We start from the raw sequence: 15,404 nt of genomic DNA, 5'->3' as shown, positions 1-15,404 counted from the left end.
TCCGTCCCCCCCACTTTTGAAATGATGGCTACGCCCCTGCATTTAGTACCTCAAAAAACAAACACATAGTACAAATGAAGCAGATTTAATACTTGGAGGTCTCTGAGCTGAGTCTTATCTCCATGCGCAGTAGAATGGCTACTGCTGCAGTTATGGCACTGAGCACATTCATACACCTGTAAAATGTTTTAAACTTTTAAATTAAGTTTTTGAAATTGTCTTGATCTGGTAATAAAAAGAAAAATGTCTAAGACAACTGAGATTAACGTCTAGAGAAAAAGCATCAACTACACAGTTTGCACTCTTTGGTTCAATTTTTGTTAGTAAAGTCGTTAGCAGGTTAATGGCTACACTTGTATCAGGCCTTTCTCCTGTTGAACACCAAACAGGTCAAAGCATAAGTCCAGGAATAACTGAATGTGCTAGTTTTAGACTACTGTGGTAAAAGAGAGTTTACCATGGCAACATGGTTGCCTTTTTATTGCTTACTGAAATTTACCACTACAGAACTATTTTACAATTAAATGGCTTGTTTTTTTGCCATTCCTTTAAGACTTCTATGTGTGAATGACTTCTGTTATGATTGGCTAGTCTGTCCACATGTGAAATAAGTAATAATGCTTAAGAAAAGTTTCAACAAACAACCATGAAATGTGTATTTGTTAAAGGGGTCATATGATGCTGCTAAAAAGAACATTATTTTGTGTATTTGGTGTAATGAAATGTGTTGATGCAGTTTAAGGTTAAAAAAACACATTCTTTTCCACATACTGTACATTATTATTTCTCCTCTATGCCCCTTCTTTCTGTTGCATTGCATCGCACCGTGTAAACATAAAACCCTGTCTGCATTTGTGATCGGAGAAATGACAAACAACAAGCCCTACTCTACACTGCCCAAAACTCGCCAAACCTGAATCGTCAGTGGCAAATTATTACAGTCTGTGACTTACAGTCTGTGAGTCAGAACAGCCAGCATTGTAGTCTACTCTACCAGGATCAGGAAACGTCCTCCATAGAATGTGCTGCACACATCTGAATATTTGGGTTGAAGTGTTCTGGAACAGTGTTGTAAATACAACTTAACCACTGATTTCTAGTTGTGTTCTCTTTTGGAAGACCAAACAAAGTAGTTTCGCTTTCACAATGAAACACAGCGTCACACACGGCGGGCTAGAGTGAGCAGAAGCCGGGGGCTAGAGTGAGGAGCGGCCGGAGGGCTAGAGTGAGCGGAGGCCGGTGGGCTTGAGAACGGCACGGCCGGCGGATTCGACGAAGGAGCGTCCGGCGGGCTTGCAGCAACCACATGTGACGACCCCGGGCTGGACTCCGTTTCGTCCACAGTGAAAGCCGATCCGGCGATCCACAGCGCAAAATTTATGTTTTTCCTCAGCGACCAGCACGGATCAGCTCCAGGCATGACAAAGTTTATATTGTCCTCTTTTGGAAGGCCAAACAAAGTAGTTTCGCTTTCACAACAAAACACACAGCGCCTTCACGACATGGCGGCGGCGGCAGCAACAATACTACAGTGAAAATAAAAGTTACGCCTTCTTTCTTTGCGTGAACATTTGGGCGGCGTTATGCAAATCTTCCCACATAGTGAGGTAGACATGTGGGGGCGTGTTAGAACGAGCCATTTTAGGTAGGCGTGGCTGACTCTTAACTTTCATAAAGAATATCTCTTTGGATTTGAGACTTTAGTCTTTGCAACTTTACAGATCTTCTTTATGCACCAAGAGCTTGTAACACTCCAAAGAGAAAGGAAAAATTGAAATCGCATCATATGACCCCTTTAAGTAGGCTATGTTGTTTTTACTTATCCACATTTGCATGTATCTCACTCACAGGTCATCAAAAACGTAAATATTGCTTTCAGTTGCTTGCCTTATTCATCTCTTATCACTGTAATTTTGGCTAAAATATCCCCACACTTATTTCGTAACTTGTTTGTGATTTTTTGCAACTGTAAAAGCATATTTTTTTTATATAGCCTAAATGCGTAAGGCAATTTATAAGTGTGTTTACATGATAAAGAGTTCGTAGCTGTAAAATGGGAAAAATGTCACGCGACTAATCAGTGTTTACAATGTCTGGCTCCGCCCCTGGGAATCATCATTATTCGAATGCACGTGGTTCATCACACGCGTGCAATCATGTGATCATGCCTGTCAGCTGACAAGGAAGTAAAGTCACACTTTTTCATTGAGCAGCTATCGCTCGGAATATTTTATTCCAGCGATCTCCGCCTGAAAGTAGCTTTTATGAATATCCATTGATTGCTTGAATGCTGTTGCGTGTGTATCTAAAGTTATAAGATGAATTCTCTCGTGGTCGCGATCATTGCGCTCCTCTGCGCGCTTTCCACCGGCGCAGCGCAACACCTGGACACAGGTAACGAATAAAAGATGAATTAACTGCATTGCATAGCTTGATTAAAACTTTACTGCCTTTGAGTAAAACACAATGTAATGTAACTATGATTCAGTGGAGTGGCTATCAGACGGTCCAAGCGCATCCGTGGAGCTTCAGCAAGAATCCAACAGTACCAACTCTTCTGATCTGACTTATGGATTCATATCCTGCGCCGTAGCAGTAGTCTTCTTCGGGAGCAACTTTGTACCAGTGAAAAAAATAGAGACTGGTGATGGTTAGTAAATTTTTCTTACATTTTTGAAACTTTTTTTTTTTTGTGCTTTTGCCTCTCTGTGAAAATGTGTCAGCTCAGTGTTTCTCAACTGGCTTTTCTTTATGCCACAGTAAATTTTTATGGTACCAAATGTCAACAAAAATGCCTTTTAAGGTAATAGTTTTAAAAAGTAATAGTATTAGTTAAAAGTAAGTAATTGCAGAAAGTCTGTTTTGATTTACTCACCGTCAGTGTCAAATTTGTATGACTTTATTTCATCTGTGGAACACAAAAGGAGAGCAGCCGCAGAAATCTGTCAGTCACCATTTGCTTTTACTGTATGGAAAAGTGATGCAATGAAAGTGAAGGAGGCTGTCATTTTCTTTTTGTGTTCCACAGAAAGTCATACAGGTTTGAAAAGTGGAGTGAATTATGACTGATTTGTCTGTCTTTTTTCATCCAGATGTAGTAATTGTATTAGCTATATTAATACTATATATATATATATATATATATATATATATATACCCACTGAAGTTAAGCAGGGTTGAGCCTGGTCAGTACCTGGATGGGAGACCTCCTGAGAAAACTAGGTTGCTGTTGGAAGAGGTGTTAGTGAGGCCAGAAGGGGGTGCTCACCCTGCAGTCTGTGGGGGTCCTAACGCCCCAGTATAGTGACGGGGACACTATACTGGAAAAAGCACCGTCCTTCGGATGATATGTTAAACCGAGGTCCTTACTCCCTGTGGTCATTAAAAATCCAAAAAGGATGTCCTTTGAAAAAGAGTAGGGGTATAACTGGCATCCTGGCCAAATTTGCCCATCGGCCTCTGACCATCATGGCCTCCTAATCATCCCCATACAGTGATTGGCTTCATCACTCTGTCTCCTCTCCACCAATATGCTGGTGTGTGGTGGGCGTTCTGGCGCGCTATGGCTGCCGTCGCATCTAACGCCCCAGTATAGTGACGGGGACACTATACTGTAAAAAGCACCGTCCTTCGGATGATATGTTAAACCGAGGTCCTTACTCCCTGTGGTCATTAAAATATCCAAAAAGGATGTCCTTTGAAAAAGAGTAGGGGTATAACTGGCATCCTGGCCAAATTTGCCCATCATGGCCTCCTAATCATCCCCATACACTGATTGGCTTCATCACTCTGTCTCCTCTCCACCAATATGCTGGTGTGTGGTGGGCGTTCTGGCGCGCTATGGCTGCCGTCGCATCATCCAGGTGGATGCTGCACACTGGTGGTTGATGAGGAGATTCCCCCTCTTTCATGTAAAGCGCTTTGAGTACCCAGAAAAGCGCTATATAAATGTAACAAATTATATTGCCAAGTAGCAAATTAGCTTATGACAAAATATGCAAAAAACTAAAAAGCAGTCAAAATAAAACATAAGAAATGCTTCCAATTTAATAGAAATATAGCCTATATTTTTAAACTATTAATGTTACCTGTAGGCGAGTCCCCAACGAACACAGAATATTACACAAATGTTAGCATATGTTCCCTTTTTTGACCCAACTATTACTAAATAGTTGATAACCCTTTGCAGAGGACATAGAATAAATCAATGTACAATAAATTATATCCTGCTTTGAAAACACACTAAAGTGAGGAAGTTTGTTCAGTAATATTTCGTTCATTTTCATTTTACCCTTCTGTGTTCATGTGCAGGTATGTTTTTCCAGTGGATTCTATGTGCTGCTATATGGACAGTCTCCCTAGTGGTGAACATCATTCTGCATAGTCCAAAGTTTTGGCCTCTTGTTATGCTGGGAGGAGCCATCTGGGCTACTGGTAACATTTAATTATTTAATATGCAGTTTGTGATGATATACAGTGTGAAAATCTGTCTTATGTTGGTGTGTTCCTTCTAGGTAATATAACTGTAGTTCCTATTGTAAAGACTATTGGGCTTGGTGTTGGACTTCTTATATGGGCTTCGTTTAATCTGCTTTTGGGTTGGGCCAGCTCAAGGTAAGCAAAATCTGATTTCAGAATCTATTTGTTAGTGACAAACACACACACAGAGAGAGACACACTGATTTTTGCTGTTGATTTTAGGTTTGGCTGGTTTGGTATTGGTGCCGAGACCGTTTCCAAACCAGTACTGAACTCCTGTGGAGCAGGTCTTTGTTTACTTAGGTAAATGTACATACATTCATATTCTTTTTTTTGTAAGTCAGAAATGTAATAATGTGATGTTACTTTCAAGTGGCATTATTTGAAATAATGACTGTTCTCTTTTTCTTCACCCTTTTCATTTCTTTATTTATTTATGTGTTTACAGTGCTATTGTTTTTTTCTTTGTGAAGACTGATGTTCAAAGATCTGCAACATCTGAAGAAACGCCATTACTAATAGACCATGTATGTTGACATGTTTAAAAATTGTGCTAATAAAGTCAAATTTTTTTATCGAGCCCTTAAGGGACATGGTGATGGGAAAAAAAGGAGTTGAGAGGAAAAATCATTCATTTATTATTATTTCAATTCTTTTGTGTTCCCCTGAAAAACTTACAAGCGCTTGCACATAAAACTGTTCTTTGTGAGTGCAAAGTTAAATTATTTTTACGTTCCCCAGAGAAACTTTGCATTTGCTCATAAAACTGTTCTTTGTCCGTGAGCGTAAAGTTTCTCAGAACGCCAAATTCTTTTTCAAAATTAAAAAAGAGTTAACAGAACGTTTCTCAGAGGAACAGAAAAGCATTTAAATATATTTTTTCCTCCCATCTCATATTTTTTTCATCACCATGACACTCCATACAGCTTTTTTTAATATTTCATGTTTGAATAATTCAGTTAACTAATTTCATCAATTTCATGCATAGACTGTGAACTCCGAATCTGTGGTAGCAACAGATGATTCCTGGGTGGATGCATTAACACCACGCACCAAACGGCTAGTGTATGTACACATCACACTTACATGACCCGTTACACACTTTCCTAACACCTCCCGTACATAGATTAATAATGGCATTTGTTTTACATCATAAGCATCAAAAATAAACTTTTTTTTTTTTATGAGTAAATGTTTCTGTACTAATTGTATAGAGTATCAGCCTCAGACCACAATAAAATATAATTAAAATATATGAGTATCTGCAACAGGACAATGCATTTATGAATACGTTTATAAGAGCTTTGTATTGCAGTGGAACGTTTCTTGCTGTTGTCGCTGGACTGCTGTACGGATCATCATTTGTTCCAGTTCTGTACATAAAAAATCATGCATCAGATCCAGACAGCCAATACAGTGGGGCTAGCCAGTTTGGTAAATCTAGATTACCTTGTTATAAGCATTAGTTGAATTATTAAATATGAACTATTATGCATTTTGTTTATATATACCGTGTTTCTTTGTAGATCTTGATTACGTCTTTGCACAATACAGTGGGATTTTCCTCACTAGTACAGTGTATTTCATCCTGTACTGTGCCATAAAAAAAAACAGACCTCAAGTTTTTCCTAAAGCAGTACTGCCAGGTAACACAATAACTTCAATTTAAAGCAATAGTTCGCCCAAAAATGAAATTTTTCTCAAAATGTGCTTATCCTCAGGCCATCCCATATGTACAGCAGATGAGTTTGTTTCTTCATTTGAAAAGATTTGGAGAAATTTAGCATTACATCACTTGCTCACCAATGGATCCTCTGCAGTGAATGGGTACCGTCAGAATGAGAGTCCAAACAGCTGATAAAAACATCACAATAATTATATAAGTAAACCATATGACTCCAGTCCATCCTTGTGAAGTGAATTGTTACGCGTTTGTAAGAAACAAATCCCTCATTAAGACTTTTTAAATTTAAACCATTGCTTTTGCCCAAAATATTTCATCATAACAGTTCCTCAATTCATTATTCATAACAACAGTAAAGATGTTCTCTCACATCACATCTCTCACAAATTTGTTTGTTCGCTCACATCAAAATCTGTTTTTGACTCTTTTCTTCTGTAAACGGCGCTTCATCTATGCATGATTCTCTCCTGATTTAGACTAGATGAATTTTTCACAAATTGAATATATTAAAAAAAGGATTTATATTTTAGCTGAAAGCAATGGATAAAAAATGTAAAATGTCTTGATGGATTTGTTTCTTACAAACACACAGCATTTTACTAAACCATGTTAATTGATGGACTAAAGGCATGTGGACTACTTGTGGATTATTGTGATGTTTTTATCAGCTATTTAGACTCTCATTCTGATAGCACCCATTCACTGCAGGGGATTTTGGCTGAACCATTCCTGTAATTTGCATTTCCTTTAGAATTATCAATTTTCTTCTGCATACCTCTGCATACTTGATGTCATGTCATGTGTAGAATAATATTTTTTTTCCTTGTAGGATTCCTTTCTGGCATCATGTGGGGTATAGCCACGTGCTGCTGGTTCCTGGCCAACCACTACCTCAGTGCTGTAGTGAGCTTCCCTATTATCACAACAGTGAGTTACAGATCTCAAAACAGTGCACATCTTTTTCTATTTTTCAGATAAGATTTTTTTCAGGTAATGTGTGTTTGGTTCATTCCAGGTTCCTGGATTGATTGCAGCTCTTTGGGGTGTTGTCGTGTTCAAAGAAGTGAAGGTAAATACTTGTGTGTATGGTGTATGAGTTCTGTTCCCGCTGTCTATTGCTTTTATCTTTTTGTATTGAACTTTTCATCTCCTCCTCTCTCTCCCTCAGGGTTGGCGAAATTACATTGTCCTCGTGGTTGCTTTCTGTCTTGTTTTATCTGGGGCATTATTGACTGCATTCTCAAAGGTTTAAACCTTTTTTAGACAAGAGCAAAAATGCAAAGAAAAAACTTGTTTGGTTGAGTGTTATCTTTTAAATCACTGTTTTAAATAATTTGCAGAGAGATTTCTCTAGCTTATCAGGTTATGCAGCTACAAAAACCTATTGAAGAGAAACAATTGTTTATATCAGGGAGGGATATGGTCCTAACATATATAAGATACTTGAAATGTTACAGCAATATCAGCACATTGTTAAATGTTTTTTTGTCTTTGTTTTTTTTTAACTAGGAACACCGTTCACTATATTATTGTTGAATTCGCAATAACAAACTTTTTTTTATGTCATGTTTACACTATAATGGACCTCATTTCACTATATATTTGCACATGTAATGGTTATTGTTTTTTTTTTATATATATTGATGCATACAATTGTGCATATTTTCACTTCAAATTAATTTTTCTTTTTTTTTATTTAGTATATTTCCCATTTTTCTCATTGGTGATCATCAGTACTGTAAGAGTGTTTTATTTTATTGTACATAACATTTAAATACTGCAATGCAATAATTATTTGAAAAAAATGTTTTTAATTATTTTTCCACAATGATATACTGATGGAATGTCATGAATGTCACCATACAAAAATGTTCATGGTTTTAAAAGTAGGCTTTTTCTTGCATATTATATCTAAGTGTGTTATGTAATTTCTTTTCATTTTGTAGTGAAATTCATGAAATTTTTGGATTGCTAATGGGTTGTTTTATTGCTGCCAAACTGTTAGAGGCCTTCGTTTTTTTTTTTACCAAAAGGGAAATAAATGTTCAAATGCAAAGGATTTGTGAGTAGTTGGAGAATAACTGAAAAATGTTGCTTATATTGATACAACCTTTTATAAAGGGAAAAAATTAAGCACTGAGTAGAGAAAGAAAATGTAATGTAAGCGAGCGCACAATTTTCAGTAATGACAAAACATGTTTATTTTAAACTTTACAAAAGCTCTTTCAATAAAATATGAACAAAAAGTTATCCCACTTAATTCTCTCTAACTAAAGTCCTTTCTGGTCATTTTAGCTCTAAGAACATCTGTGCTTGTTATATTAAAAATGTGATTAACTTGCCATCAATTTTCTAACAAATTCAGTTTCAAGTATTCTGATGACTAAATGTCAAAAACCCTCGAGTTCTTCAGAATGACCTCCTTCTGGCAGACCTACACACTCCTCATGAGATAAGTGGCAGTAACGTCCTTTAGCACATCATGGATGTACATAACATGGCAAAAACATCACTAACAAGAGTCCACAACAAAGGCTTATTGTACGATTTGCTCTGCGCAGAGAGAGAGAGAGTGGCCCGGGAACACAGTCTGGATAGGGTTCTGGATCTCTACATGCTTCAGTTTGGTTTCATGGGCGCGGGAATGTTGGCTGAGGCCTGTTCCAGGAAGGCCAGTGGACCCTGCGGCAGTTCTGTGGGCTTCTTATGCTGGACGTTGATGTCTTCCAACACCTGCTGCCAATGATGGATCTTGGTAAGATGTTTCTGAATCAGCATTTCTTTCCTCTGGAGTTCATTCTTCAGTTCTGATGCATCCTGAAACACCGAACAGCACATATAGTTTAGACTACAGTATACTGTATGTTTCAAATATAATGGAACTGTAAGAGTTCTAAAATGTTCATGAAGGTGGTTTTGATTTAAATAATGTATGGATGGATTTTTTTTTACAATTTTACAGAGAATTTAAAAACAAAAACATCTGTTTACCTCTTTTTCCACCTGTTCTGGTTTCTGTACAGACAGCTGCAGTCTTTTCTGAAGGAAGAAACATTCAGTCTGTCTGGCTACATCCAGAAACTTCTGTATACACTGATCAACCCCTGAAATACACAACATGCTAAATGAAGGTAAGACATTACAAGTAAAGCCACTGTTTTACATGCAATGGTCAATTTCGAGATGTTGGGCTATTTTACTTTTATAATATGTTTGGTGGAAAAAACATCAAAATTACACTGTATTTGTGTCTGTAGATTTCATTAGAAACTTGATCTGAAACGAGTTTTGCCTCATGTACTACGCTAGAAACCTCCACTTCAGTAGTATTTACATATACCAAGCTTTCCTGGTTTATTCTGGTCTATATTCTTAAGGTTTTTACAGAGGAATTTGTTTGTATATTATTTGCCTCATTTACAAACCCAATTCCAAAAAAGTTGGGACACTGTACAAATTGTGAGTAAAAAAGTAATGGAATCATTTACAAATCTCATAAACTTATATTTTATTCACAATAGAATATAGATAACATATCAAATGTTGAAAATGAGACATTTTGAAATGTCATGCAAGGATCCGGGTACTGAAATGGCCAGCCTGCAGTCCAGATCTTTCACCCATAGAAAACATTTGGCGCATCATAAAGAGGAAGATGCGACAAAGAAGACCTAAGACAGTTGAGCAACTAGAAGCCTGTATTAGACAAGAATGGGACAACATTCCTATTCCTAAACTTGAGCAACTTGTCTCCTCAGTCCCCAGACGTTTGCAGACTGTTATAAAAAGAAGAGGGGATGCCACACAGTGGTAAACATGGCCTTGTCCCAACTTTTTTGAGATGTGTTGATGCCATGAAATTTAAAATCAACTTATTTTTCTCTTAAAATGATACATTTTCTCAGTTTAAACATTTGGTATGTCATCTATGTTGTATTCTGAATAAAATATTGAAATTTGAAACTTCCACATCATTGCATTCTGTTTTTATTCACAATTTGTACAGTGTCCCAACTTTTTTGGAATCGGGTTTGTATATAACATTCTACTACTAAAACGTGTTTTTTTTTCTTCTTCTGACTGTTAACAGTATTTTCTGATTTATGGAGCAGTAAAAAAATCAGCAAAAACCTTTGATTCCAATAACTCAACAAAATGAATTACTGTAATATGATATTTTTTGAAGCAGTTTAGAGTATATGGTATATATGAATATGGTAATTATGAAGTATTTATTAACGTTCCCTGCTATTACTATCTGATATCACAGCATGAGGACACAGCTGGGAAATTACCAGTCCTAATTTCTTCCTGGTCTGTTCCATTCACATAGTCTTGACTGACAAGAGATGCAAAACACGCCTGTGGTGATCAAAAACAGTAAAGGACAGATTACATGACAAAATCTAGAATAATAACACCACTGATTATATAGACTACAACAAAATAATGGGACACCGTTTCTATCTACAACTAAGCAAACAATTAACTTCTACTGCATGCATAAAGCATGTGCTTATATATATTAAATATAAAAGAAGAATATATTAATGTTAAATATAAAAAGGGTTCAGTGCGTGTATAATCAGTTGATGATCTGATCTATCTAGAAACCGTCGCTCTTTGTATAATTGTACAGAAAATCTATCACTGACACGTAAGCAGCAGCGGTTTATCGATCTGCTCACCTCGAAAGAAGCTTCCAGCTCATCTACTAAAGTGTTATTTGCCCCTCTGTTACCAGGAGGACCTGTGAGAAGTCCTGGCTGACCTGGACCACCAGGACCTGTAGGTGGATGAGATCCAGGAGGCTGCTGACCGGGGAACATACCGCCCATGGACGACGCCATTTTTCCACTAATAACAAGTTAACAACAACAACTTTTCTTCGCGTGCGTAAAAAGACGTCCTAGTCTATTGAAGATGTAATGTATCACCACCTAGTGCACAAGGACAGGCAATGCAATTCATGCATGCCATTTAGGCCTATTTATATGGAAGCCCGTTTCCGCCACTAAATAAAAAAATATAATTCTGTAAGTCATAATAATGAGAAACTTTCTCAAAATTATGACTTAGTATCTCGAAATAATGACTTAGTTTCTCGTAATAATGACTTAGTTTCTCGAAATAATGACTTATTTTCTCATAATAATGACTTAGTTTCTCGTAATAATGAGAAACTTTCTCATAATAATGACTTAACCTAATCCAAAAAAAAAAAAAGACTTCCTCGCCGCCTGCGGAACGCAAGAGTGACAGCACGCTAGCGCCATCTGTTGGTCAAAGCCCTGCAGGAACACCGCTAACATTGCATGTGATGCATGAAAGGGACAGCTAATAAAACTAATACATCATCGAAATACACATCTATAAATTAAGTTTATATGTGTAATCGTGAAGCGCCGCAGGTAAGACTCTGGGACGCGCTTTTTTGAAAGCATACTGAATCTCTCTACTCGATCGTCAGTATTTCTGTTTTTTTTCTCTCCGTGCATCAAAATGCCATGTTATTATTTAAGAACAAACAGCAACGCAGTGCGATTCAATCTTCCTCACTATGGTTGATGTTATTCTGTGCGTCAAGACGCGATAAACTAGCCTATAACACGTTTTGGCTTCAGGTGAAAACGCAGAGAAATGTAGGATAAATAGGTTTTGTCAATTTCATAATGGGTTAAAAAATAAACTTTACGCGCCCAGAAGTGGTGAACAAAAAGAAATGGATCATTAGGTTATGAGGACTAAAGTACCTGCAGGACTTTGACCTGTTTACGACACACTAAACGAAAGCACTTAACTCAGGAGTTTGGTGGCTAATAACGCGCAATAATTAATCTTAATGCTGTCATCGAAACTGTGTCTCTCCTGGGAACGAGAGAACATTGAGGAGGAGATGCCTCACGCCTAAATGTTCTCCTTGGATGGGCTTATCTTTCTCTTTAGGATCTAATGGCACATTTCAGATTGTTGAGAGGAGACATTAAGGTAATGTGTTGGTGAGCTCAGATCCACTCTTTTTGTGTCTTATCAAGATTATATTTCAACACTAGATAGGCTACATATTATTGTAACTGCTGACATACTCTGTGAATTTGTCTTTTTTGGTGCTCTATAAATTCCTGGTACAGACTGTGAAAATATCAAAGTTCATTTTGTCATCATTCTAGCCGAAGGATGTTTGATGCTATGTGTGTTATGAAAGACAGACATGTTTTCTTTATATTTTAATACTGATTTGTACAATTTTGTACTATGGATTGGGGATTTGATATTTGTGATTCTGAGATAAATATATATTTTTACTATCTACTAGAACTCTAACAAAGACTTCAGGCATCAGATATCGTTTAAAACATCTGTTTTCTCTGTCTCGCCTTCACAAATTTCTCCTTGCCTCTTCTGTCAGTCAATATGTCACGGTGTTCTTCCATCCTTCTCCTTCCTTTATCTCAGTGCTTGTCTTTTTGCACTGCGCCTCTAGCTTGTTTGGTTCCCATGGCTCCCAGTGAGTCTTTTTGGAGAAAATGTCATATTTTTTATCGTAAACTCATCACTCATTTTCGGCTCCTCAAAGGCTCAATTTGAAGGTTTTATCATTTCCATTCATATCAGCATCATTACATGCATCTTCATCTCTCTGTTTCTTCAATGAGTCTCCATGGTGCTCTAGAAAGGCAACAGTCGATGACCTAATTATATTGTCATGGCAATGGCATTAAAAGTGTCTTTAGTTTCTCATTATTATGACTTAGTTTCTCATTATTATGACTTAGTTTCTCATTATTATGACTTAGTTTCTCATTATTATGACTTACAGAATTATTTTTTTTATTTAGTGGCGGAAACGGGCTTCCATATATTTATGTATTTACGAACTAAATAAATACATTTCATAAGCTTTGACATTTCCACCACACAGTGCTACACATCACAAGTCTTAATCACAGTCACGTTTCATCTAATCCATTATCAAACTCTGATCAGGGCAAAATTGTTCATTGTGGTTGAAATGATGCCTGAGCCATAATTTTTGAAAAAAATGTTGTCCACAATATTTATTCAAATGTATGAATGTCTATGTATTTTACTCTTTGTTTTAGAGCATGTAATGGCTAATTCATGACATTGATTGTTATCATTTAAAAATGAAAAAAATTTGAAAGTTTAAGACATGTAAAATATCTCCAAGACAACAGTTTAATAACGAAAGAAAGAAAGTTTAAATCCGTTTTAATCAAATAAATTATTGGGACATAAAAGTATAGGCCATGCACCTAAAGTTCTTATCTTTTTCTGATTCTTACTCTGTATCCATTGTGTCCTGAAATTCAGACTTTGAAAATTTCAGCTTCGTGCCATTGCACATTGTTCATTGCACACATACGGATGAATAACAGCTCAAAATTCGACCTTCCCACGACTTTTAAAGGGCCTTTTAAAGAAGCTTGAGGAAAAAGAACCAGCCAGATAAAAAGTGACAGCTCGCACAAACAGGTCAAATAGAAAGTTCACTGACATTTAAAAGAGCTTGAGCTCCAGAGCTCCTTCTAAAGTAATTGGCAGAAAAATCCATAGAGCATCTGTCTAGTTGTCATTAAGTGTCAGAAGAGTGTTTCAAAACCTCTGCAGTGACCTGGGCTTCCAGTTATTGGACAACATTTTACCAAATGTTTATGTCTCTTTCATGTTTCATGTCAAAAGAAGAAAGAAAGAAATGATTTACTATGACAGAAAAAATATTTTGGAAGAGCTAAAAGACTTTTAAATATAGTAAAACTTTTCATCTATTTTCATATGGATTTCAAATTCAATTCTGTCCTTTAACATGCACTTGAACTCGTTCTCTCACTACTTTATTCCACCAGGTGGCGCTGCTCCACTCAGGAAGAGAGGCTTCACAACATCACACCTACAGCCCTATTGGAACGTTTCACTGGGTGTATTGGAACTAATTCCACAGCTTTTGTCAGGTTGGTTTATTTTTAAATGCCAAATTCTGAGAAACTTGAAGTCTTGTCTACAAAAAGATAGACCTACTGAATATTTATATTTTATCGACCAGAACCAAAGCAATTTACAAAACAACTAAAATATAAAGTAACTGGATGAATTGCATAAATGTAGCCTGCTATTAAAATACAACTTGTATGTATGACAAATGTCTTTGTTCTGAGAACACAACTAAATCTTTTTGGTTAAAATCAACACTCTCATCAATCATGCGTGTAGCCTATGCCAGTGTGATTAAATTGTGTTCACTTGTTTACCTAACAGCTATTACAAAAAAAATGAGAAATTGAAATGTCAGAATTCACAGAAAATATTATAATTTAATAGGGTTTTTGAACTGTAGCCTATGTTTGAAACCAACATGTGTAATTGGACTTTTTCAACTAACAGGACACGTCCTCAGAACGTTGGCTAATGTTCTGACAAGATTCTCTTAGAGTTATATACCAGCATTCTTCCAGTAACATCAGTAGAACGTTCGATCAAAGTTATCTGGTCTTTAATAACCTTCTGGAGACGTTAGTACACACACACATACCTTAATGTTTTCTCCAACGTTTGCACATCCAGGAAAACGAGTTTTAAAAACATCTATAAAAACGTTTTTAACATTAAAAAATAAAATTTTCTAACTTAATGTGAACGTTAACAAAACCTTCTTGGAACATATTTTGTTAGCTGGGTGCCCTGCTGAAAAAAACAATAGAAACCATCACAGAATTTGTAATGGTTTTACTGGTTATAATGGGAATTGTACTGGTTTTAATGGAAACCGTAATGGACCATGTGGATCTCTACTGGTAATTGGTCACCTTCTATTGGTGGCTTATTAAAACCACTAGATCCTAATGGAGTATGTCCCAAAACACACTACAGAAAAGACATTTTTTAATGGTTAAGAGTTGGTTTGTAATCTTTGTAATGGTATTTGTAGTGGAAACCATTTAAAATTTCTGTGATGATTTCTATTGTTTTTTTTCAGCAGGGTGGTATCTACATCAACCTTTAGGCAGCTAGCCTACTGAAACAAGGCTCAGGATGTTTTACTAATTGGAAAGAAAAAGAAGAAAAAGCACCGTGAACAATGCAACAATATTTCCACTATAAAAAGGAACCATATGTTAATAAAGTGCAAAGAGCATTTAGGCTATCAAATGACAACGCTTTGATAAAGACCTGTGAATAGATTTTCTACAAGAACTAGACCAGTTTTCTGCAGCTCTTGAAT

General features: G+C 36.5%; 2 protein-coding genes across 2 annotated transcripts; one reads left to right on the top strand and one right to left on the bottom strand.

Annotated features, from left to right (window-relative positions):
• The first annotated feature begins 2,163 nt into the window (after positions 1–2,163).
• tmem144a (transmembrane protein 144a) lies at positions 2,164–7,424 on the top strand. Its single transcript, XM_016228945.1, has 12 exons — positions 2,164–2,394; positions 2,489–2,650; positions 4,312–4,434; positions 4,515–4,614; positions 4,702–4,782; positions 4,928–5,006; positions 5,468–5,544; positions 5,795–5,913; positions 6,006–6,125; positions 6,993–7,090; positions 7,179–7,232; positions 7,332–7,424. The coding sequence occupies exons 1-12, from the start codon at positions 2,319–2,321 to the stop codon at positions 7,413–7,415; spliced, it is 1,173 nt and encodes a 390-aa protein (XP_016084431.1). The 5' UTR covers positions 2,164–2,318; the 3' UTR covers positions 7,416–7,424.
• Positions 7,425–8,177: 753 nt separating this feature from the next.
• Positions 8,178–11,091, bottom strand: med28 (mediator complex subunit 28). Its single transcript, XM_016228944.1, has 4 exons — positions 10,852–11,091; positions 10,459–10,525; positions 9,155–9,267; positions 8,178–8,980 (listed from the first exon to the last, which is right to left on the bottom strand). The coding sequence occupies exons 1-4, from the start codon at positions 11,011–11,013 to the stop codon at positions 8,783–8,785; spliced, it is 540 nt and encodes a 179-aa protein (XP_016084430.1). The 5' UTR covers positions 11,014–11,091; the 3' UTR covers positions 8,178–8,782.
• Between the last annotated feature and the right edge of the window lie 4,313 nt (positions 11,092–15,404).

The sequence above is a fragment of the Sinocyclocheilus grahami genome, unplaced genomic scaffold, assembly GCF_001515645.1.
Source record: "Sinocyclocheilus grahami isolate Dianchi unplaced genomic scaffold, SAMN03320097.WGS_v1.1 scaffold346.1, whole genome shotgun sequence".
NCBI lineage: Eukaryota > Metazoa > Chordata > Actinopteri > Cypriniformes > Cyprinidae > Sinocyclocheilus > Sinocyclocheilus grahami.
Note: the sequence above shows the minus strand (reverse complement) of the source record. Positions and strands in the feature narration are given on the sequence as shown.